General features: G+C 45.7%; 1 protein-coding gene across 1 annotated transcript; it reads left to right on the forward strand.

Moving 5' to 3' along the window:
- Positions 1–23: 23 nt before the first annotated feature.
- LOC147092552 (NLR family CARD domain-containing protein 3-like) lies at positions 24–19,022 on the forward strand. Its single transcript, XM_085975602.1, has 5 exons — positions 24–83; positions 844–1,406; positions 12,196–12,363; positions 13,618–13,706; positions 15,808–19,022. Exons 1-5 carry the CDS (start codon positions 24–26, stop codon positions 15,867–15,869), a joined length of 942 nt encoding a protein of 313 aa, XP_085831728.1. The 3' UTR covers positions 15,870–19,022.
- The last annotated feature ends 6,359 nt before the right edge of the window (positions 19,023–25,381 follow it).

Genomic DNA, 25,381 nt, shown 5'->3' on the forward strand with positions numbered 1-25,381 from the left:
AACAATGGTACAAAAGATTGTTCATGACTGGGCCACTGGGAAAATATTCCCACATTTTCAATTTGTTTTTAGCTTTAAATTCCGCGATTTGAACGCTATTAACTGTAGAATAAACCTGAGGAATCTGATACAGGATCTGTATCCTTTGGGAATATTCTGGGAGACCTCTGGAAGAACCCAGAGAGATTGCTGTTAATATTCGATGGTTTGGATGAATTCAAGGACAGGATCGATTTTGCTGACAATTGGAGAAATACAGAACCTCAGCACATGTGCACAGATCCTGAAGACTGGTGTGAAGTGTCTGACATTGTGTACAGTTTAATACAGCACAAGCTGCTCCCAGGATGTTCAGTGCTGGTGACCAGCCGCCCCACTGCATTACATTTATTGGAAAAGGCTGAGATCAGTGTCTGGGCTGAAATCCTGGGATTTGTTGGTGAAGAACGGAAGGAATATTTCAACAAGTTTTTTGAAGATCAGATGGTGGCAGCAGCTGTTTTCAAACACGTGGAGGAGAACAAGATCCTGTACACCATGTGCTACAACCCTTCCTACTGCTGGATCCTCGGTCTGTCACTGGGCCCCTTCTTTACACAAAGAGAAAGCAATCAGCAGCGAGTTCCCAAGACCGTCGCCCATCTATATTCCTACTATATTTACAACATTCTGAAAAACCATAGCCGAGAGACTGAAAGCCCCCGTGATGTGTTACTGAAGCTTGGTGAGATGGCCTTCACAGGCGTCTCCGAGAAGAAGATTGTGTTTGGAAGTGGAGATTTGATCAAGTACAATCTGCAACCTTCCCAGTTCCTGTCTGGGTTCATGATGGAACTTTTGTAGAGAGATGATTCTGCCCAGAGCGTGGTGTACACATTCCCGCACCTCACCATCCAAGAGTTTGTAGCCGCACTCGCAGAATTCCTGACTCCAGATCCCGGGGACATCCTGAAACTCCTCAGAGAATCCCACAGCAAGGAAGATGGGCGATTTGAGATATTTCTCCGATTTGTTGCTGGTCTCTCCTCCCCACAGGCAGCTCGGCCCCTGGAGGAGTTTCTGGGTCCATTTCTTCATCAAACCACCTGCCGAGTGATTGACTGGGTGAAGGAGAAGGTTGAAGGACAGATTAAAAACACAGGGAGTGAAACTGGTAAAAGGAACATCCTGAACACATTCCACTATCTGTTTGAGTCTCAGAATAAGGCACTGGCTCGGAAAACAGTGGGATCTGTGGAAACACTTGCATTTAGTGGATTGCGACTGACCCCGATTGACTGTGCGGTCCTGTCTCATGTCATTGGACTCTGTGATACAATAAAACACCTCGATGTAGTGAACTGCAACATTCAGTGTGAGGGTCTCCAGCGGCTGGGACCCGTACTGCACAAATGCCAGGTGTTGAGGTAACAATCTATTTGTCTCTAACTGTTGGGGGAATTGTAGAACAGTCACGGATTGTGTTGTTGCTCCGTAATGAAGGGAAACAAACAGTTCAGTTAAACCAGAGAGAAGCAGATTCAACACACATATGACCAATAATAAGAGGATCGGTTAGTAATTCCCTAAGGACTGGAGAATCTAAAATGGATCCTTGTGAATAATTTGGGATTTTACAGTCTTTATCGGATCAGTACATACAGGTCACTGAGAGTCTGGTAATTTAATTACAATAAATCATGTTTAATGCGGGACAGCGGAATATAAACCTAAACTATAACTATTTACAATCCATATTAATGACTTGGATGAAGGGACCTAGTGTACTGTACCCAAATTTGTTGATATAAAGGTAGGTGGGTTAGCAAGTTGTGAGGAGGCCACAGAGTCTGCAAAGGGATATACAGTAGATAGGTTAAGTGAGTGGGCAAACATTTTGCAGATGGAGTACAATGTGGGCAAATGTGAGGTTATCCACTTTGGAAGGAAGAACGAAAAAGCAAATGATTATTTAAATGGAATGAGACTACAAAATGCTGCGGTACAAAGGGATCTGGGGGTCCTAGCACATGAAACACAAACTTAGCATCCATGTACAGCAAGTAATTAGGAAGGCTAATGGAATGAAGGCCTTTATTGCAAGTGGTATGGAGTATAAAAGTAGGGAAGTTTTGATGCAACTTTGCAGGGCGCTGGTGAGACAGTTTTGGTCTCCATATATAAGGAAACGTATATTTGCATTGGAGGCAGTACAGAGAAGGTTCACTAGGTTGATTTCTGGGATGAAGGGGTTGACGTATGACGAAAGGTTGAGCAGGTTGTGCCTATACTCTTTGGAGTTTAGAAGAATGAGAGGTGATCTTGTTGAAACATATAAGATTCTGAGGGGGATTGACAGGGTGGATGCTGAGAGGATGTTTCCCCGAGTGGGGGCTATCTAGAACTCGGGTGCACAGTTTCAGAATAAGGGGTCGCCCATGTTAGACGGAGTTGCGGAGGAATTATTTCTTCTCGAGGGTCGTGAATCTTTGGAATTCTCTACCCTGGAGAGCTGTGGAGGCGGAGTCACTGAATATATTCAAGGCGGAGATTGACTAGACATTTCAAATACAAGGGAGTCAGTGGGTATGGGGAGAGAGCGGGAAAGTGGTGTTGAGGCCAAGATTGGCTCAGCCATGATCTTATTGAATGGCGGAGCAGGCGCGAGGGGCCGATTGGCCTACTCCTGCTCCTGTTTCTGATGTTCTTATGTAATCCCACAGTAAAGATAAAATAAATTTAAAATACTTTCCACATGCACCATTTCAACTGGAAACAGGAGAGAAACCCGAGATTAAATCAGTAACTGTTTGCTATTTACTCCAATACCGTGCAGGGTGTGTCTTGTCGAGGGGATGTTTCCTGGATTGGGAATATTGGGGAATCGGGAATTCTTTCAGCTGTAAATGTTTCCAATTCACAGTCCTGAACATTGAGTAAAGATTGTTATTCAGGATCTTAAATCTGTCGGTAAAAGGTTCCAATCTAATGTGTTGTGGGGTATTAGCCCTGGAGTACAGACACACACCGGCCAGCGGTGGGGCCTTGCACACAACGGGCGGCTCCTGGGTAAACCGGGGTCAATGAACCCAGGAATTCCCGATAATCCGTCCCGTGTGTGAGGACCCGCTCGGGGAGGGAACTTTTGAAAATTCCTCCAAAGCTGTCGGGCCAGTTACACCTGAAATAGTGTTGGTTTAATGGGAATAAAGTGAGAGACTCCCCTTCCCTATAAACTAGGAGCACAGGGACATTTAAAACTTGTAACGGGGCAGAATAAACTCTATTGCTGCTGTTGACAAACATTCACTATAAGCCCTCTGACTCCCACAGCTACCTGGAATACACTACCTCCCACCTCGTTTCCTGTAAGGACGCTGGTTCATTCTCCCAGTTTTCCCGTCTTTGCCGCATCTGCTCTGACAATACTAGTGCTTCCGACATGTCTTCCTTTTTCCTCTACTGTGGTTGCCCCTCTGCCGTGGTTAACACGGCTCTTGACCATGTCCATTCTATTTCCCGCACTTCTGCTCTCAACCCTTCCCCTCTCTCCCGGAACCACGATAGGGTTCCCCTTGTCCTCACTTTTCACCCCAGCAGCCTCCGCAGTCAACGGATCATCCTCCGCCATTTCCACCACGTCCAGCATGATCCCACCACCAAACACATTTTCCCCTCACCTCCCCTTTCAGCATTCCGAAGGGACCGCTCCCTCCACGACACCCTGGTCCACTCCTCAATAACCCCAACACCCCTTCCCCTTCCCACAGCGCCGTCCCATGCAAGCACAGGAGATGCAACACCTGCCCTTTTACCTCTTCCCTTCCCACTGTCCAGGGCCCAAAACACTTCTTCCAAGTAAAGCAGCGATTTACTTGTACTTCATGCACTCTAGTACACTGTATTCACTGCTCACGATGTGATCTCCTCTACATTGGGGAGACCATACGCAGATTGGGTGACCGCTTTGCGGAATACCTCCGCTCAGTCCGTAAGTGTGACCCCGAGCTTCAGGTTGCCTGTCACTTTTTAATTCTCTGCTCCACTCCCACTCTGCTCCCCATTCTCGGCCTCTTACACTCTTCCAACAAAGGACAACATAAGATCGAGGAACAGCACCTCATCTTTCAATTAGGCACTTTTCAGCCTTCTGGACTCAACATTGAGTTCAACAATTTCAGGCTATAAACTCGGCCGCTATTATTTTTCTCATTATTGTTCTTCCTATTCCCTTTTTTCTCTCTCGCATGACAGCTGTTGATGATTCTGCCATTGACATTCACACCTCATCTAAATTCATATTTTGTTTCTTAACTTGTCCCATTACCATCTCCCTTTGCCTCCACGATCATCCCTTTTGTCTTTTAATCTCTCCTCTCTTCCACCCTATCACAGACCTTCCCTTTTGTTCTTTCCTCTGCTCCCCCCCACCTTTCCCTGCCCTGACACTTGCTTAAAAATCTGTTGCATCTGTAACTTTTTCCAGTTCTGTCGAAGGGTCCTCGACCTGAAACATTAATGGCCCAAAAATTCGGGTCTCCACGGGTGAGCACGCACGGGGTACTCACCCGTAGGTCCAATGGAAGTGCAATTTTCCTGCATGCACTGCGCATGCGCGGGAAACTGGCGCTTCCATTCCTCTGAGCGAAGGGGTTCAGAGGTCAAACGCGTGCGCGGGAGAGGCTGCGCGTGCGCATCGAACTTCATTTTTTTTTACAGATTTTCCTGGGAAGATCAGTCTCCAGAAGTTAGACATGTAAAAAGCAGGCGTAAGGCCTGCTTTTTACAAGGTGTAAGTGGTGCATTAGTTAAAATTAAAACATTTTTTCCACGGGTTTATTATTTTTAAATACTTTAAAGCAAGGTAAGTTTATTTTAAGCCCCGTTAGAAAATAAAATTATTTTTTCAAAAATTTAAATTATTGTTTAAAATAGTTATTTCATATATAATATATAGTTTATTTAAAAAATGTGATTTTTTTTAAAAAAAATTAAAAATTTATTTGAAGATTTAGCGCTGTTTTGGGGCCGTCGTATTTATAAGTCTTGACAGGTCTTCCTGTCAATCTTATGAATGGAGCATTCCCTGCTCCGATTGGCTCCCCATGGTCCACGTGATCCCAGGGGACGCATCGAACTAACTGCGCCCCTGGGATACGCAAGCACTGTGCACCGACAGCTGGAGCAGGCCCCGGATCGGAATTCAACGGGGGCCCACAGCTCGACGGCCGGCGCGCTAGGTAAGTGCAGGTCGGGGGCTTGCACCCGCGGGAAGCCCGAATTTCTGGGCCATTAACTCTGTTTCTCTCTATAGATGTTGCCTGACCTGCTGGGTATTTCGAGCATTTTCTGTTTTTATTTCAGAATAAATTATCCTTGTTAAAGAAAATCCTGGGGGACGGATTTTACAGCAGCAGTTAGCATTTCACAATATAACTCACCCTGAGATATTATACAGATTAATAAAATGCACAGAGTATAAAGTACAGGGAACCACTGCTTCATTTAATTCTGGGAAAATCGCCCCATTTCCATAAAATCCAGGATTTAAGGAGCAGCAGAAATGAGACAAGTTTCTCCAAACACTGAGCTCCAGGAGGGTAATTCTGATCATCAGGGAATTAAACCGCACTGAGGGGCATTTAAAGGCGTCACACACAGACAGCACTTTATTTAATAAATACATTTACTGACAGTCCCTGAATATATGGGGAGTTGGACAGAGTGAGATTCATTCCCAGTGAAAGGAATAGGGGGGGTTTTCGCCAGGGTCAGCGGGCGCGATCATTGGCGGGTTGGGTGGGAAACTATAATAATAGTAATAATAATCAACTTTATTGTCATTGTTAGTGCACAAGTGCAGTACAACGAAATGTAGGCTTGCGGCTCCCGAGAGTGTACATTTTGATTAAGACATTTAACATTCAACATTCATTTGGCTTGTAATACATAAACATAAACATAATAAAGTGCATTGGCAGATGTGCAGGCTTTAGAGTTTATTTGTAGAGTTCAGTAGGATGACAGCCCTATGAAAGAAGCTGTTCCTAAATCTGGTCGTTTGGGTGCGAATGCATCTGTAGCGTCTCCCAGATGGCAGGGGGGCTAACAAACTGTGGCTGGGCTGGGTAGGGTCTTTGATGATAGTCAGTGACCTCCGTAAACAGCGTTTCTGGTAGATGCTCTCTATGGTCAGTAGCCGGGTGCCGGTAATGCGTTGGGCAGTTTTGACTACTCGCTGCAGGGCTTTCCGGTCATAGGAGCTACAGCTGCCATACCATACTGTGATACAGTTCGTCAGGATGCTCTCTATTGTGCAGCGGTAAAAGTTAGAGAGGATCAGGGGTGACAGGTTACATCCCTTCAGCCTCCTTAGGAAATATAGGCGCTGCTGGGCCTTCTTCACCAAAGAGGAGGTATTGAGGGACCAGGAGAGGTCTTCCGTGATGTGGACTCCGAGGAACTTAAAGCTGTCCACTCTTTCCACCACAGCCCCATGGATGTGGATGGGGGTGTGACTTCCGCCTTTAGACTTCCTGAAGTCCACAACGATTTCCTTGGTTTTCTTGATGTTAAGGGCTAGGTTGTTATCGGCGCACCACTTCACGAGATGCTGGACCTCCTCCCTGTAGGCTGACTCATCGTTGTTGGTGATCTGGCCTACCACCGTGGTATCATCCGCAAACTTGATGGTGTTGGAACCATGAACAGCCACACAGTCGTGGGTGAAGAGGGAGTAGAGGAGGGGGCTCAGCACACAACCTTGTGGGGCCCCCGTGTTCAGGGTCGGGGGGGGGGGAGGTGTGGTTACCTAATTTGACAGACTGGGGTCTGTTGGTTAGGAAGTCCAGGGTCCAGTTGCAAAGGGAAGTGTTCAGGCCAAGAGTGTGGAGTTTGGTGGCCAGCTTGTTGGGGACGATAGTGTTGAATGCTGAGCTGTAGTCTATGAACAGCATTCTGATGTAGGTTTCTTTACCGTCTAAGTGATTCAATGCAGAATGTAGAGCAGTTGTGATTGCATCCTCCGTTGATCTGTTTGCACGATAGGCAAACTGGTGTTGGTCAAGAGAGGCGGGAACACTGGCTTTGATGTGAGCCAGGACCAGTCTCTCGAAACACTTCATTATGATGGGTGTGAGTGCGACAGGTCGATAGTCGTTCAGACACGTCACAGCCATTTGCTTTGGCACAGGAATAATGGTAGCGGTCTTGAAGCATGTAGGGACTACTGCCTGGGCCAATGACAGATTGAAGATGGTGGTGAAGACATCAGCCAGCTGATCAGCACATTCTTTGAGTACCCGTCCAGGGATGCTATCAGGTCCAGCAGCCTTACGTGTGTTCACTCCGCGTAGAACACCCTTACGTCGGAGGTCGACAGAGTGAGCACCTGGTCTTCCGGGGGTGGCAAGGCTTTGGTAGCCGGCTCCCTGTTGTCCCTGTCAAAGCGAGCGTAGAAGTTGTTAAGCTCCTCCGGAAGGGAGGCATTGCTAACCGGGGGGTTGGTGTTTTTACTCTTGTAGTCAGTGATGGACTGGATGCCTTGCCACATGCGCCGGGGGTCCGAGTTGTTGTGGAAATGATCCTCAATCCGCAGTGTCTGTTTCCTTTTGGCAGTCCTGATACCCTTTTTTAGGTTTCCCCAGCGGGTCAGGACACTGCTGTCAATCCGTCGCCACATGTCTTTCCTAAATGTCGGGTCTATCCGTGCTGAACAGACCCGACATGCAGCGGCGGAGGAGGCAATTCAGATCATTATGACCTTGTTATCAAAGGATTAACAACTATATTAGCTCACCTTCAGAATTTACCAGGTTGCCCACGTGGTCCAAGATGCTCGGGGATCACGTCAGGTAAGCAGGGCGGGAGTTGAATGGCCATGGAATCATCTCATTACTTGACAGCTGGAAATGTGCTATAAAAGCTCCCATCTCACAGCTGTTCACTTTCCAAGCTCAGAAGCTGTTGCTTCCTGCATTTCGAAGACAGATTGAGCGAAATGCAGGTTGCAAGTGTTTGAAGCAAACTCTCTATCCAGGGTACCCTCAATGGAACAACCTCTCTCACCATTAACAGATTGCTTCTGTGATCTCAAGTTCACCTGCCATCTATTACATCAGCATGGGTACAGTTTACACTGTCTCACCTTGGGCCTCGGAGTCCCACCACTATCAGCCCCAACACCTGCAGCACCAGGCACACCAGCAGCACCAACAACAACACCAACCTGTTCCGCAACTCCTGATGCTGCACAGCACAGAGGGCATCAACACCCGACCATATTGCTGACCGGGATGCCAGGGATGGCCTCACCATGGCCAGATTTTCTTCACTTGACGCTGCACGCCCTGGATGCCACATGATGCGCCAGGTTGCCACCAGCCCACACCAATAACACAAAGCATCCCTAGACTGCCCGAACCAGTCCTGTCACACTCATCAGCATTGCGGGGGGTACTGTTATGTCTCACCATTCACTGCAACTCACTAAGCCACTTCCAAAGGTGCACACAACTCTGTCGAAGAACGGAAAGTGTTGAAAATAGAGATTTCAATTTTTGACACCACATTAACAGAAACTTCACGTGAACATTGGCTAAAACACACAATTACCTACCCTTGTGTGTTGTTGGTATGATTGGATTAGGATGAGGGTGAGTGTGAGGGGTGGCTAGTGAGATGGGGATGTGATAATATAGATACAGAGGGATGGGTGGAGGTGGAAGGTAAGTTGGTGTGAGTTTGAATGTGCAGGAGTAGGATAGGGAAGGCACAGTGAAGGGGATGTGCTGAGTGGCACAGCAGGATGAGGTTGAGGGTGGTTTTGCAGTAACGTTTTGTGATCTACTGAGATCATTGAAAGGTTTACGTCACTGCAACCTGGTCCTGACGACATTCCTGCTCGAGTCCCACAGTGCAATGTGCAACCAGGCTGCGTTGGTCTCCTGGGGAGGTCTCTTCCGCCCATTGGAAGTGAAAAGAACCTCCCTGCGTGCTGTGGCTCCCTCCATAAACATTTGGAGGGAGTTGTTGGAGAGCCTGTGTGCAGCCGTGCTCCTCGGCAGAGGTTGTCGGTGTTTCCAGCACCGCAATACTGTAGAACACTGACATCACAATGCTCAAACTCAATGTGCGCATCATCAAATGACGTCATTAAACCCGCTTCCTTCAATTCTCCAGAGCGAGACCGCGACCCGCCACCGAACCCGGACGCACCCGTCCTGACCCCGGCGCCACTGTCCCCGGACGCACCCGACCCGCCACCGATCCCGGCAGCACCTGACCCACCACAGACCCGCCCAGGGAAGGAAATCATGGGGGGAAACCAGGTTATTAATGTCCTGAAGTACTTTCAGTGTGTGGTGATTATTATTGTTTTATAAGAAGCATTGTAATTGGTTGCCTGTTTTCCTGCCTTGAGATATATGCTGTAAACTTATTGGTTAGTTGATTTCATGTGACCTGTGGTGGCCATCTTAAATTCAGTTTTCTACAGTTTGGTTGAGACTGGGTGCTCAACATGTACTTGCTGGTTTTTTATGGTTAATAAAGCCTAGCTTTTGAAAGGCAATCTACTCTTTATTTCAATTTATTAACCTTTTGCTATAATGGAACGATATCTTCGACCGGAACGATTTAATGCTGACCCTAATTCTGCAGGAGTGGATGATCAATGGAAACATTGGTATTGTACATTTAAAAACTTTTTGGGTGTGTTGGATCAGCAATCTCTAAATAAGTTGGACATACTAATCAACTACATTGCTCCGGATGTGTATAAGTATATTTTGGACTGTGAAACTTATGAATTGGCTATTGCTACGTTGGAAAAAATTTTTGTTAAACCCAAAAATGAGGTATTTGCACGTCACCTTTTATCTGCCCGTAGGCAGCAGGCGGGAGAATCCTTGGATGCTTATTTACAAGCACTCCGGCGCCTTGGCGCTAACTGTAATTATAAGGCCGTGTCTGCAGAAGAACATAGGGAAGAGTCGGTACGGGATGCATTTATTAATGGATTACTGTCTAGATCAATTCGTCAGCGGTTATTAGAAAATAAGATCTTGGATCTTAGTGCTTTTGAGCAAGCCTCTACATTGGATTTGGCTCAGAGAAGTTCGGATTCTTATGCTCTTTTTGATTGGCCTGCGACCGTGGTTTCGGCAGTTCCGGATGAAAGGGAGTTACGTGGATTTAATAGGAGTGGTTTACCAGATTCCGAAACAGTTTCTACTTCGGCAGCTGTTGCCTCTAGGATTCAGAAGTGTTATTTTTGCGGGAACGCCTGGCACCCCCGTCTGAAGTGCCCTGCCCGGGAGGCTGTGTGTAGTAAATGCGGCAAGGGAGGTCATTACGCACGTGTTTGCAAATCGGTTGCCTCCTCTGCGACCATTCAGCCTTTAGATAGGGCGTTTATTGCATCAGTTTCTGCCGCCTTTTCCCATGGCCTAAACAAAGCTATAGTTATGGCCCAAGTTAATGGGTTAGAAGTGAAGGCCCTTATAGATACGGGCAGTACTGAGAGCTTTATAAGTCTTCAGTTTGTGAGGGAGAAGCGTTTGAAAATTTCGCCTGTTTCCTATCAGGTGTGTATGGCTCAGACGACTCTCGCCTCACAAGTAGCTGGTTGTTGCCTTGTGAAATTAATTCTCCTAGGTAATACGTATACTGATATACGCCTATCCGTTCTGCCTAATCTCTGCGGACATTTTGATTGGTCATGATGTGCTTCAATTACATGAGTCCCTCAGTCTTTCTTTCGGAGGGGCCTCTTCCTTCAATGACTCAGAATCGATATATATTTACTGTTGTGGATGAGTTTTCAAGGTTCCCTTTTGCTTTTCCTTGTGCAGACGTATCAGCTGCTACAGTTATTAAATGTCTGACTCAACTTTTTGTCATCTTTGGGATGCCTGCGTATATCCATTCGGATCAGGGAAGTTCTTTTATGTCTTCCCAGTTGAAGGAATACCTCCAGAGTCGGGGAATTTCTACTAGCAGAACTACCCCGTATAATCCCCAGGGTAATGGACAGTGCGAACGATACAATGGGGTGATCTGGAAGGCAGTTATGTTGGCTTTGACATCCCGGAACCTTAAGAATACACAGTGGGAAATGGTACTGCCTGATGCCCTGCATTCCATTAGATCGTTGCTTTCAACGGCTACTAATGTGACCCCCCCATGAAAGGCTCTTCAACTATCCGCGGAGATCCACTACGGGATATTCGGTACCTTCATGGCTTACTATGCAGGGACCTGTGCTGCTCTGACGCCATGTTAGACTGTCAAAGTATGATCCTTTAGTGGAGGAGGTGGAGCTATTGGAGGCAAATTCCCAATATGCTCACATTCGATTCCAAGATGGGAAAGAAAGTACGGTTTCAGTTAAAGACTTGGCTCCTTGTGGTGGCCAGCCCTCTCCTGAGGACATTAACAATAGCCATAATTCAGATAATGTTGATGTCGTCACAGATACTACGAACATTTCCAATCCTATTGCAGACACTTACAATTCTCTTAGTCTGCCCCCGATGGATGTTCATGACCCTCCCAGTCTACCTTCTAATGGGACTTCCAATCCGGAAACCGTTGATAATCGGGATATTGATAGCCTCCCTGCAGAAGATATTTCTGTGTCTCCTGGTGTGGGAGGGCAAGGAACTCCACCAAGGCTAAGAAAGTCGACGCGAACAAGATATCCGGTCAACCGATTAAAAATGGACTTTTAAAATAATTAATAATTTAATAGTAAAATTTTAAAATTGTTGAAGGCATTATACATGTATTGCTCTAGTCATAAATAACATTATTAGTATCAGTAATAGTGTTATTAATAAACTCTGGGGATTTACAGGAAACTTTCTGGTATCCGGCACGGACGGGACCGAGCTGGTGCCGGTCCATCAACAATGCCGGAGAACCGAGCGCTATAGTTAAAAGATACGGAGCTCAGCGCTCCGTCTAAAGCAACAAACCATGTTGCTTGCTTCAAAACAATTGGCTCAGCTTGCAAGCGTCTCTAGCTTAGCAACAGCTTCAGCTAGACGCTTGCACAGCCACAAATGAGTAAAAAAAGTAACTAAAAGTAAAAAAAGTTATCTGAACCGACTCCTGATTTTTGCCGGTGGATAGAGCATTCCGGTTATTTAGTGGCCGGTTAATCGAAAGTTTCCTGTACTCTGATTTCCTGTTATTTCTCTCTCTGATCCCCAGGCTGGATGGTGTCGGTCTCACAGATTCTTGTGCCGAGGATCTCGCCTCCGCTCTCAGTACAAACCGCTCACTGACGGTTCTGAACCTGGGATCAAACTCCTTCACAGACCGATCATTCCCCGCTCTCTGCCGCCTCATACAGACCTGCAGGAGTCTGGAGCGGATCCAGTGAGTGTTTGTGTTAATGTTCAATGTAATAAATTAAGTGTAAATGGGATTGTCACTTTTATGGGTAATATTTGCCTGTAATTATTATTGAAATATTAACCCCAGTCTCTGATAGTTACAGTTGTTCAATCTGCTTATGTCCTGTTTAATCTTTAATCTGTTTCAGGCTGTTGGGGAATCAGTTCAGTTCAACCGGAGAGAAACTGCTGAAGTCTCTGCAGGGAACAAGACCCAGACTGAGTGTGGATGTGTGATTATTTCACTTGATGACGTCACTGCTCTCATTATTTGACCATTTTTGGCCGTTGATTTGCTTTTAATTTAATTTAACTGTTTGCAGCTCGAGCTGAGCGAGCGTTATCTCCCATTGTGTGGTCAGAGGCCCAGCCACAGGGCCACGAGACTCAGCCGCCCGGCCCCACAGTGCTGCTTCTGCAGGATATCCAGGGCTGAATGTTCCCCAATGGGGCACTGGGGAAATGCACAGACAGGAAGGGCCCAGGGTGGGGCTGTGGAAATATAAAATATCCTGTATAGTTTTGTGTCAGTCTTGCAAAGTATGATGGGATAGTTGACATGGGTTAAAAGTTTAAGTATTGGTTTAGTTGATGCAAGACTGTTGGAACACGGCCAGAACAGAATGTGCTAGGTACCAAAACCGCTCCCAAGGTGCAGCCTGTAACTGAACAATGTAAGAGGAATAGGAGTAAGTCTGTGGTGACAGATGTCTTTGTGTGTATATAGCAATGACTAACTTATGAACGTACAGGAATGTGACAAGATGTTCTATTCATTGTTCTTGTGCTTGAAACGGTTTGATGTATGATAATGATGTGTCAATCAGGAGTTGTTTACTTCACTGTATAAATATAGAGCCCGAATGCGTGCTCGTTGAAGTTGTTGCCTCAGCCATTGACTGAGACACGCTTCCCTTGTTGCACCAAGTCAAAACATTAAAGTGTTACTTTTCTGACGGAACCCGGTGTCTACAGTCTTACTCGGAGTCGAGATTTCGACAGTATTCTTTGGAGGTTCCACCGAGATCGCTTATCGCCAATTGGTGAGTAAACGGACAAGGATGCACTGTCTTGGTAGGGAAAAACCCTGAACGGCCGCAGTGGCGATTGGCCACACAAAAAGGGTATTTCCCCTTCACAAGCACTCAGTGACATAGGTCTGTTTTCCCCATAGGCGGTACTGCGATCTGACTCATAGTTCAGGGGTGAGCTGTCTTTGTTACTGTTTCCCTTTCAGAAACGGAATAGAGGATCAGAACCGAGGACGGTTGCGACCTGAACGGATCCGTGCAGAAAGGAGGAAAGAAGGCGCATTAAAACAAAGAGGTACCTGAATAAGGATAAAACGAGGGTTGAAAAAGACCCTGTAGATAAAACGAGGGTTGAAAAAGACCCTGCAAGGGTTGAAAGAGACCCAGAATTTTATGAAAAAGAAGGGATTGTTGTAGGGTACTAAGTCATGTGTCCGTTGCATGATTAGTAGTGTTATTGCAGATTTGATACGCTCTTAAGTTTTAAAGTGTAAGGATCCATTTTGAAATTGCTATGTTTTGTACTGTTTTTGTTTTCTAATGGTCTCTGAGTTCCAAACCCTTGCCACGGTTAGTTGACTAAGCCCGAAACGGACAAGGAGAGTGCCAAGTTTCCGGACGCCTAGCCTCAGGCCGGTTATTAAGAGGGCAAATGCCCCACATGAAGGCCAGGACCATGAAGTAGGCGCCGGAACCCAAAAGGCACTCGGAGCGGCTACAGTTGGGGATTTTGTGGCACTGAGTGGAAGTGTTTGTGAACACCTTTGTATGTATATTGTCTGTTAATCTAACCTGTAGAGGCGAACAACGCAGGTTACGATTTATTACGGAAAATCCGGTTACTTCAGTGTTAATATTTTAAGCTGCTATAATGGGTGCCAGTGTCAGCAAGCCACCCGAGAAAGGCACGCCGGCAGCCTTTATGTTAAAGAACTGTGGCCAATTATCTATTGACCACTTACTGAATTGGTCCAAATGGACTATGAATAAGACTAGACCCTTTCCTCCAGATGGTTAAAGAGAAGCTGAAAAGAGATGGGAATGTAGTGTAGAAGCAAGCAAAAGGGGGAAAGAGAAAGAAGTATTAAAACCAAGAAATAGCCAGGTACATCGTTTAATGATGACACAAGGCAAAAAGGGACCTGGCACTCCACTACAGGAAGAGAAGGAGGATAGCGATAATGATTCCGTCCAGAGACTATATCCTCCCATTAACCCACCACCATATGTTCCATTATCACCCGGCCCACCTCAGCCATGGTCACCTACTAATATTCAAGCCACCCCAAGAAGGAGGCAAACTGCTGTGGCCTCAGGACCAGCAGGACATACTCGAAGTAAAGAAAAGAAAGAACCACAGGAAATAGAGGAAAGTACAGGTCCCGGCCCTGCCCAAGTCCCAGACTTGGCTACGGCCACGGCCCCCGCTACCGAGGCTCCTCTGAAATTTTTCCCTAATCCACAGGGCGGACAACCAGTCTCAGTTCACCGTCCCTGGTCACCTACTGAATTAAGAACTATATGATGGACAAACTTCCAGATCCGGAAATAGATCTTGGAAGAGCTATTGATAAATTAAAAATGATAGTCCTTTGTCACCAACCCAGCACTCTTGACATGGAAATCTTGTGTAAAGGCTGGCTTAAGGGACCACAGTTTAAACTGCTTGAGGAACACTTCAAGGGTTTTTCTGAACACCGTACTGGGCCAACTCCCAATCCCGCCACTAGACCCACGGATGGTCTACGGGACACCTTGTACACCGACTTACACACGGCCTTTCCGAAAAAGACAAATTGGTCAAAAATAATGGAAACTACCCAGAAAAAGGATGAAGATGTAGAGGACTATATAGAAAGAATAGAATTAAAAATGGAACAGTTCTCAGGGCTGTTCAAGCCATATCAAGTGCCGAACAGCAAGTTTCAGCCTTTCCTGTTAAAGAAAAGTCAGAAATGCGGCAGCCCCTGTCCTTAGATGATGTGCTGACCCATCAAGATAGTGCCAGCTCTGATGAAGTTAAGGAATGGGTTGTTAATCATTGCTTTAAAAACACTGACGGCTTATGGGTTCATCATGACGGCCGCATGGTGGCACCCAAATCATTACTATCACCTATTGCCCGATGTGTTCATAAATTTACCCATGCGGGCAAAGGGGGGATGGCAGACTATATCCTTCAGACCTGGTACGCACCAGGAATTTCCAAATTAGCAAAACAAATTTGTGAAAATTGCAACATTTGCCAGACTATGAACCCTGGAAAGACAAGGAAGGTACAACCTGCATCCCACCCAAACCCCATGGGTCCTTTTGTACACTTGCAAATGGATTTTATTGAACTACCTGTGTATGAGCTTTAAATATGTATTCGTTATTGTTGTTATGTTTTCAAGATGGATTGAAGCCTTTCCTTGTAGAAAGAATGACGCCACCACTGTTGCTGAATGTTTATTGAAGGACATTGTACCTCGCTTTGGGATACCGGCAAAACTGTCAAGTGACAATGGGTCCCACTTTACGGGGACAGTGATCAAGGAACTATGCAAAGCCTTACAGATTAACCAGCACCTTCATTGCAGTTATCACCCCCAGTCGGCTGGACTAGTGGAAAGATACAACGGGATGCTGAAAAGTAAGCTTGCAAAACTGTGTAAAGAAACTGGACTTAAATGGGTTGAATTGTTGCCCGTAGCTTTAATGACAATGCGGTCTGCTACCAACAGAACTACAGGATTGTCGCCTTATGAGATCGTCATGGGAAGACCACAGAGATTGCCCTTTTCGGCACCTTTAACAGCTAAACAAATGCACATTCATAAAATGGAGGAAGATATGTTGAGTTATTGCATTGCACTAACCAAATGCAGTTCTAGTTTCCATCAACAGGTGAAGGAAGCCCAGGTCGACCCCGCTGAAGGAAAGTGCCATACTTTTGAGCCAGGAGATAACGTCTACATAAAAATCTTTAAGCGAAAGAATAGCCTTCAACCCAGATTTGAGGGACCCTTCCAGGTACTCCTGACCACAAACACCGCTGTAAAAGTAAAGGAGCGACCAACATGGATACACGTGTCCCATTGTAAGAAGGCATCAGTTGAAGACGATACACTGCCAAGATGAACTGGATTTGGACTCTAATAAGACTGTTCCCTTTGTTAACAATAATTGAAACTGCCATATGGATTTACCCAGATCCCCTGAAGGGCAAACCATGCACAGAAGAATGTGTACTTTTAAACAGTGATTTCTTTTATATTTTATGCTATAATGAGACTATGAAGGTTCAGCTTCAGGATCACACTATGCAGGTACCCCCGTATCAACCCCTGAGTCTTAGGATTAGGCAGAATAAGATAGTAGAAGAAGATAGTGGACAGAAACTTGATAAGTTATGGGTTACATGCCCCGATACTGTGTCACCAAGTGAAAGAATTGCGAATGAAGGAGTTATCTGTAGTGGTAATCCAAAGGGAGGACTGGCCCTGACGGCCAGGCCAATGTTTTGTAACAATCCAGTTACACAGCCCTTTATTTCAACATTAGCCACTCGGAAAAGAAAACTTAATAGGACAGATAAGAAACGGGGAAGAAGGTTGTTAAACAAGCATGGCTATACATGAGTTATTTGTATGCCAAAAGACAGAACCTTACTAAATGCTGGATATGCAGTCACATCCCTATACATGCAGAGGGTGGAATACCTCTGTGGCCCATTCCCTTTAAAATAGAGGAGATGGTAGGGTGGTTATTACAATCTAATACTACCTGGAATAATGAGGACACAGTACAAACCCAAAATAGCTTAAATTCAGATCTACTTGAAAATGAGTGGAAGGGAGCAGGATATAACCCCACGAAATTCGAAGGATGGTTTCATCCCCAATATGATAATCAAAGGAATCCAGAAAGTTTATTAGTCACCTCAATGGGGACGTTAAACAATACAAAAGGAGAGGTCTGCCTGGTCAAGGGAAGGAGGCACATGTGCAATCATAGGAACTGAATGTTGCACCTATATTCCAGATAGCTCAGAAAATATCACCAATTTGGTAAACCACATAAAGGAGGCTGTAAAGAAACTACACCAACCTGAACAATGGTCCATTTGGGATTGGATTTCAGGATGGGGAGGAGCACTAGGAAAACAAATACTGGAAGTCCTGATTGCAATAGTTATAATAATCATTTTGATTAGTCTACTAATTGGATGTTTAAAATTGTTGTGTACTAAGGCCCACACAGTGATGACCTCAACTACCCCAGCCCCCATGAAGACAGTTCGCGAATATGAGAATATTGATGGAGACAGTTTTGAAACAGAATTTGCAAAGTTAGGACAGATAGAAATTCCGTAAGATTGTCCTTGGTAAGGACAAAAGGGGGGAATGTGGAAATATAAAATATCCTGTATAGTTTTGTGTCAGTCTTGCAAAGTATGATGGGATAGTTGACATGGGTTAAAAGTTTAAGTATTGGTTTAGTTGATGCAAGACTGTTGGAACACGGCCAGAACAGAATGTGCTAGGTACCAAAACCGCTCCCAAGGTGCAGCCTGTAACTGAACAATGTAAGAGGAATAGGAGTAAGTCTGTGGTGACAGATGCCTTTGTGTATATAGCAATGATTAACTTATGAACGTACAGGAATGTGACAAGATGTTCTATTCATTGTTCTTGTGCTTGAAACGGTTTGATGTATGATGGGTCGGAGAGGAATTTCCCAGATTTTTTTCTCCCAAATTGGCCATTGGGTCTTTATCTGGTTTTTCGCATGGGATCACATGGGTTCGGGTGGATGCACAGTGATAGAAGATTTGAGGTTAGGATCAGATCAGCCATGATCTTATTGAATGGTGGAGCAGGCTCGAGGGGCCGATTGGCCTACTCCTGCTCCTATTTCTTATGTTCTTATGTAATGATGTGTCAATCAGGAGTTGTTTACTTCCCTGTATAAATATAGAGCCTGAATGCATGCTCGTTGAAGTTGTTGCCTCAGCCATTGACTGAGACACGCTTCCCTTGTTGCACCAAGTAAAAACATTAAAGTGTTACTTTTCTGATGGAACCCGGTGTCTAGAGTCTTACTCGGAGTCGAGATTTCGACAGGGCTCAGTCTGGGCTGCAGTGGGACACTGACAATTGCACTCTATTCCTGGCTGTCTCTCCTAGTGAGGAGTCAGACTCTGTAACAATTGTCCCTGTGTACAGTGTGGATCGCCCCATTGTGGAGTCGCACTCTGTAACAAATGTCCCTATAACCCTCCCAAGAACTCTCCACTCCTCTGTCCTGTTGCACATACTCGATTTTCATTGCCCCACATTGGTGCCATGACTTCAGCTGCCAAGGCCCTAAACTCTGGTATTCCCTCCCTAAACCTCATTGCAGCTCTACCACTCTCTCCTCTTCCTTTAAACACTTTTTAAAACCTACCAGTTTCACCGAGCTTTGTGCCATCTCACCTAAAATCTCTATGTGCCAAATTTTGTCTGCTAATTGCCCTGTGTTGTTTCATTCTGTTAAAGCTGCTATATAAATGCAAGTTATTGTTGTTGTCCCTGTGTTGTGTTAATAAAACTTCACGGCCTGGTCTCCTTGATATTTTCAATAACTGGTTTCATTGTTTTAATATATTCAATACAGGTTCCTCTAAAGTACATCCCACCTTCTCTCCCTCTGGGTGTGGTCTCAGTCGGTCCCCCTCTGGACGAGGCCTCGGTGGGTCCCCCCCGGGCGAGGCCTCGGTGGGTCCCCTCCCCCGGGCGAGGCCTCGGTGGGTCCCCCCCCCCCCCGGGCGAGGCCTCGGTGGGTCCCCCCCCCCCGGGCGAGGCCTCGGTGGGTCCCCCCCCCCCGGGCGAGGCCTCGGTGGGTCCCCCCCCCCTGGGCGAGGCCTCGGTGGGTCCCCCCCCCCCCCCCCCCCGGGCGAGGCCTCGGTGGGTCCCCCCCCCCCCGGGCGAGGCCTCGGTGGGTCCCCCCCCCCCCGGGCGAGGCCTCGGTGGGTCCCCCCCCCGGGCGAGGCCTCGGGCGGTCCCCCCCCCCCCCCCCCGGGCGAGGCCTCGGGCGGTCCCCACTGCAGGAGTTCTGACAGTAAAAGCTGCTGTGGGATCTTTGCATTCTTCTAGTTCCCCTCCACTTAAATCAAGAAAAGACAGGCTGGCAGGCAGTGAGAGAGTCAAGTGAAATTAAGACAACATGCAGAATAGAAATCAAAACAGAAAATGTTGGAAACACTCAGGTCAGGCTGCATCTGTGGAGAGAGAAACAGAGGTAATGTTTCAGATCGATGACCTTTTGTCAGAAACTTGACAGAATCTGACGAAAGATAATCAAGATGAAAAGTTAACTCTTTCTCCACAGATGCTGCCTGACCTGAGCATTTCCGGCATTTTCAGTTTTTATTCCCATTTACAACATCAGTATTTTGCTTTAGATGTAGAATAGAAAGCCTGTATCTGTAGGCCGCAAAATGAAAAGATAAGATACTGAAAAGTGTCTTTTTGCTTTTAAACTGTAGGCTGGCGTGTGTGTGTGTGAGAGAGAGACAGCAAAAGCTGGTGTGTATGCAGGGCTTGACTGAGTTCATACCTGCTGTGTGCATTGGTATTGCATCTCGTGTCTGAAAAAAACAGAAAGCATACACCATTACATCATACTGATTTAATTCCAGACTGCAATGCTGTTGGATCTTACATTGTTTTTACAAAAGTCTTGAAAGAAAGGCAAAGATACATATATACCTCAAGCCAATTGATTTTTTCTGGACGAGTTTGTCGATGAATTTTTGTGGGGTGTTTCAGAGCATATCCTGCGGTGGGATCTTACTTTACCATTAAGCCCAACCCAACTAAACCAAGTCAAGACTTTTGTAAGAACAAAGTATATATATCTATGCAACCTGTCTTCATAATTTAACCCCTGAAGTTGCAATATTCATGACACTGTTGTTGGGCTGTATTATGTGGCTCCACCAGATTTGTCCAGGCACTTGAAAGGAGACTAAAATATTCCAGTGGTCTGCTCTATCACAATTCTTCTTGTTCTCTCGGCCTATCATACTGTTGTCCCCTCTGAATGCAGATGCCTTTTCGAAGTCATCAACCATGATTGCTGGCGATATCCTTGAACACCAACTAAGCACCCTGATGCATTGGTTTGCCTTATTAAAGCTAGTACTCGCCTTATTCCATTCTTATCTATCTAATCGTAGCCAGAGAATCACCTGCAGTGGCTTCTCTTCCTGCTCCCGCACCATTACCTCTGGTGTCCCCCAAGGATCTATCCTTGGCTCCCTCCTATTTCTCATCGACATGCTGCCCCTTGGCGACATCATCCGAAAACACAGCGTCAGTTTACACATGTACGTTGACGACACCCACTTCTCTCAACCCCTCCACCGTCTCTAAATTGTCAGACTGCTTGTCCGACATCCCATTCTGGAGGAGCAGAAATTTTCTCCAATTAAATATTGGGAAGACTGAAGCCATTGCTTTCGGTCCCTGCCACAAACTCTGTTCCCCAGCCACTGACTCCATTTCTCTTCCTAACATCTGTCTGAGGCTGAACCACACTGTTCGCAACCTTGGTGTCATATTTGACCCTAAAATGAGCTTCCAACCACATATCCGCAACATAACTAAGACCGCCTATTTCCACTTACGTAACATCGCCTGTCTTCTCCCTTATCTCCGCTCATCCACTGCTGAAACCCTCATCATGCCTTTGCTACCTCTAGACACCTGACTGGCCTCCCACATTCTACCCTACGTAAACTTGAGGTCATCCAAAATTCGACTGCCTGTGTCCTAACTTGCATCAAGTCCCATTCACCTATCACCCCTGTGCTCGCTGATCGACATTGGCTCCTGTTAAACAATGCTTGATTTCAAAATTCTCATCCTTGTTTTCAAATCCTTCCATGTCCTCGCCCCTCCCTATCTCTGTAATCTCCTTCAGCCCCACAACCTCCGAGATATCTGCGCTCCTTTAATTCTGCCCTCTTGAGCATCCCTGATTATAATTGTGCAACCATTGGTGGCTGTGCCTTCTATTGCCTAGGCCCTAATCTCTGGAATTCCCTCCTGAAACCTCTCTGCCTCTCTAGCTCTCTTTCCTCCAAGATGCTCCTTAAAACCTACCTCTTTGAGCAAGCTTTTGGTCATCTGCTCTAATTTCTCCTGATGTGGCTCGGTGTCAAACATTTTGTCTTATAATACTCCTGTGAAGCACCTTGGGACATTTTACTACATTAAAGGTGCTATATAAATACAAGTTGTTGTGTAGGGATTGGTGAAGAATAAAAGCATCCTGACAGCTCCCTGGATAGTCAACATTGGTGATTTGTATCATACAGAAGCTACACATTTGTTAAATGGAAGCTTTCCCAAATGATAAATTTGAGAGTCACTGGAGACTTTCAAAAGCATTTGTATAAATTAATAAATTAAATTAAATGCCCTCCCTAACAGCACTATGGGAGTTCCTACACCACAAGGACTGCAGCAGTTCAAGAAGGCGGCTCACCACCACCTTCCCGAGGGCAATTAGGGATGGGCAATAAATGCTGGCCTTGTATCGCAGTCAGATGAGTCGGTCACGGACAGCCTTGCCAGAAAGAGGTTGCTTACTCCCTATTTCTCCTCCTGCTGCTCCTCAGCTGGCCACCGTATAGTTGGTGGCAAGGGCTGTGCCCTCATGATGGTGAGATTGTGCAGCATGCAACAGACCATGATGAATCTTGACGTGCTCTACCGAGAACTGCAGGGCTTCTGCAGAGCGGTCCAGGCAGCAGAAGCGTTGCTTCAGCACGCCAATGATCTGCTCAATGATAATTTGTGTGGCAGCATGCCTTCCATTGTATGCATGTTGCCCATGTATGCGTGGGTTGCACACTGGAGTCATTTGATTCATTGGAATGTTTTGATGGAAGTAACAGAGGATTGATGAAGGGAATGCAATGGATGTTGTCTACATGGAGTTTTGACAAAGTACCACATAGGAGGCTGGTTAACAAAATTGAGGCTCATGGAATAGGTGGGTCAGTGGCAGCTTGGTTAAGGAATTGGCTTAAGGACAGAAAACAGCGAGTTGTGGTAAATGGCTGATTTTCAGACTGGAGGATGCTAGACAGTGGTGTTCCCCAAGGGTCAGTGCTGGGGCCACTGCTTTTTTGATGTATATAAATGACCTGGATATTGGAATACAGAGTAGAATTTCTAAATTTGCGAATGACACCAAACTTGGGGGTGTGGCAAACAGTGATGATGATGCCAATCTACTGCAACAGGACATAGAAAGACTAGCAGAATGGGCAGACACGTGGCAGATGGAATTTAATAGAGAAGTGCTTTGTGCATTGAGCGCTGCTGGAGTTTTGGTAAGTGGGAGAAAAATCATTTAAGAGTATTTTGTGAATTTTAGTGTGTTAAAAAGTCAATTATTTGAAGTAGGTTTAATTTTAAGGGTATATTAAACTATTGGGCAGTTTAAACTGGAAGTAAAATCCGGGTATAAAAGGGGCGGGGCTACTGCGGTGCACAGAGTGCTTTGTGCATTGAGTGCTGCTGGAGTTTTGGTAAGTGGGAGAGTTCGGGCAAGTGGGAGGTGAGGGTGTGGTTTTTGCTCTGTTTTTCCCCCCACTCCCAGGCTTAGACAGCACTGCGGAAGCGGAGCAGCAAGACGAGTCAACCAAACAGGCCCCACAGACAGTATTCAAGGAGGAGGTTGGTGATCAGCTGGTTGGTTGGTTTTCTTCCTTCTCTTCTCTTTTCCGGTTGCACAATAATTGGCGTTAGTTACAGTCACTTAACAAAAAAGGGGCAATTATCCACATCAGTGCTCGGGCCGCCACTGAGGAAATTCAACTGCTCAGTCCATGAAACTCTGTCCATTAAAATCAATGAACGGAAAGCAATTGCAGAGGAAATGGACTCTGGGCGTATCCAGTAAACCTTGAAGGATGAAGAAAACATTCCCCCGGACACTGCGTTGATTTCTTGGAGCCTCATCTCTATTTGGTGAAATTGTCACTCATCCTTTGCAAAATTAAAACTTGTTTTCTACTGAGATGATGAAGGATGTTGAATTGGCTCTAATATTACTGGTGGTGCCTCGACTCCAACATTACTGGTGGTGACTCTACTCTAACATTACTGGTGGTGACTCTACTCTAACATTACTGGTTGTGACTCTACTCTAACATTACTGGTGGTGACTCTACTCTAATATTACTGGCGGTGCCTCTACTCTAACATTACTCGTAGTGACTCTGCTCTAACATTACTGGTGGTGACTCTACTCTAACATTACTGGTGGTGACTCTATTCTAACATTACTGGTGGTGCCTCTACTCTAACATTACTGGTAGTGACTCTAGTCTAACATTACTGGTGGTGACTCTACTCTAACATTACTGGTGGTGACTCTATTCTAACATTACTGGTGGTGCCTCTACTCTAACATTACTGGTAGTGACTCTACTCTAACATTACTGGTGATGACCCTACTCTAACATTACTGGTGATGAGCCTACTCTAACATTACTGGTGGTGACTATGCTAACATTATTGGTGGTGAATCTACTCTATCATTAATGGAGGTGACTCTACTCTAACATTAATGGTGGTGACTCTACTCTAACATTACTGGTGGTGACTCTACTCTAACATTACTGATGGTGACCCTACTCTAACATTACTGGTGGTGACTCTATTCTAACATTACTGGTGGTGACTCTATTCTAACATTACTGGTGGTGACTCTACTCTAACATTACTGGTGGTGACTCTACTCTAACATTACTGATGGTGACCCTACTCTAACATTACTGGTGGTGACTCTATATCATTAATGGAGTTGACTCTACTCTAACATTACTGGTGGTGACTCTACTCTAACATTACTGGCGGTGACTCTATTCTAACATTACTAGTGGTGCCTCTACTCTAACATTAGTGGTGGTGACTCTATTCTAACATTACTGGTGGTGACTCTACTCTAACATTACTGGTGATGAATCTACTCTAACATTACTGGTGATGAATCTGCTCTAACATTACTGGTGGTGACTCTACTCTAACATTACTGGTGATGACCCTACTCTAACATTACTGGTGGTGACTCTACTCTTACATTACTGGTGGTGAATCTGCTCTAACATTACTGATGGTGCCTCTACTCTAACATTACTGGTGGTGACTCTGCTCTAACATTACTGACGGCGACTCAACTCTAACATTACTGGTGCTGACCCTACTCTAACATTACTGGTGGTGACTCAACTCTAACATTACTGGTGGTGACTCCACTCTAACATTACTGGTGGTGACGCTACGCTAACATTACTGGTGGTGACTCAACTCTAACATTACTGGTGGTGTCTCTACTCTAACATTACTGGTGGTGACTCTACTCTAACATTACTGGTAGTGACTCTACTCTAACATTACTGGTGGTGACTCTACTCTAACATTTCTGATGGTGCCTCTACTCTAACAATACTGGTGGTGACTCTACTCTAACATTACTGGTGGTGACTCAACTCTAGCATTACTGGTGGTGACTCTACTCTAACATTACTATTGATGACTCTACGCTAACATTACTGGTGGTGACTCTACTCTACCTTTACTGGAAACATAGAAGCATAACAAAGGTAGGAGTAGGAGTAGGCCATTCGTCCCCTCGAGGCTGTTCCATCTTTTAAAGTGATCATGGCTGATCATCCAAATTCAGAAAACTGTCCCTGCCTTCTCTCCAAATCCCTTGATCCACTTAGCCTGAAGAAAAGTATCTAACTCCTTCTTGAAGATATTTAATGAATTGGCCTCAACTGCCTTCTGTGGTAAAGAATTCCACAGGTTCACCACTCTCTGGGTGAATAAATTCCTCCTCATCTCATTCCTAAATGGCTTACCGCTTATCCTTATACTGTAACCCCTGGTTCTGGAATCCCCCACCAATGCGAACATGGTG

This window comes from Somniosus microcephalus, unplaced genomic scaffold (genome assembly GCF_052327205.1).
Source record: "Somniosus microcephalus isolate GS21.2 unplaced genomic scaffold, FLI_Smic_1.0 unresolved_chr2, whole genome shotgun sequence".
In the NCBI taxonomy this organism is placed as follows: Eukaryota; Metazoa; Chordata; class Chondrichthyes; order Squaliformes; family Somniosidae; genus Somniosus; species Somniosus microcephalus.

What these genes read in the sequence shown, in the direction of transcription:
- LOC147092552 (XM_085975602.1), top strand. Translation starts at nt 24, where the DNA reads ATGACTGGGCCACTGGGAAAATATTCCCACATTTTCAATTTGTTTTTA. An exon ending in CACAAATGCCAGGTGTTGAG is followed by an intron (nt 1,407 to 12,195) that starts GTAACAATCTAT and finishes TCTGATCCCCAG; the next exon opens with GCTGGATGGTGTCGGTCTCA. An exon ending in AGGCGCATTAAAACAAAGAG is followed by an intron (nt 13,707 to 15,807) that starts GTACCTGAATAA and finishes TATGTTTTCAAG; the next exon opens with ATGGATTGAAGCCTTTCCTT.